We start from the raw sequence: 462 nt of genomic DNA on the forward strand, positions 1-462 counted from the left end.
GACACTAGACGTGACATGGGGTGTGTGTGACAGGAAGGGGTGTGTGACACTGGAATATGCATGACAGGAGTGTGCGTGACATGGATGTGTGTGTGTGACACTAGGACGTGTGTGACACCGGGTCTGTTACATTGGGGGTATGACACGGGGAGGGGGGTGTGACACCAGGATCTGTGATAGGAGGGGTGTGACACGGGGGTGACACCGGAATGTTTGTGCCTGTTAGAACGTGTGTGACACGACGGCGTCACATGTCACAGCTGTTCTACAGGCCCAACCCCCCGCCCCATCAAAGACCACTTCCGGGTTGCCGCGCGCGCGCCGCCGGGACACTTCCGCTTCGCCGTGGTCTCGCGAGACCTGCCGGCGGGGCCAATTCCCCCCTTCGCGCCGCGAGCAGTCCGGCTGGGAGACCTTCCCAGTGACGTCAGCGCCGCCCTGCTCGCCGACGCCCGCCAGCGC

General features: G+C 63.2%; 1 protein-coding gene across 1 annotated transcript in view; it reads left to right on the top strand.

The window, feature by feature from the left end:
• The first annotated feature begins 209 nt into the window (after positions 1 to 209).
• FAM76A (family with sequence similarity 76 member A) overlaps positions 210 to 462 on the top strand; it is a 15,695-nt gene continuing 15,442 nt past the window's right edge. The window contains exon 1 of the mRNA XM_019512089.1: positions 210 to 221. Coding sequence (XP_019367634.1) covers positions 210 to 221 — 12 coding nt within the window. The remainder of the gene's footprint in view (positions 222 to 462) is intronic.

This window comes from Gavialis gangeticus, unplaced genomic scaffold, assembly GCF_001723915.1.
Source record: "Gavialis gangeticus isolate Ggan-Ray unplaced genomic scaffold, GavGan_comp1, whole genome shotgun sequence".
Lineage (NCBI taxonomy): Eukaryota > Metazoa > Chordata > Crocodylia > Gavialidae > Gavialis > Gavialis gangeticus.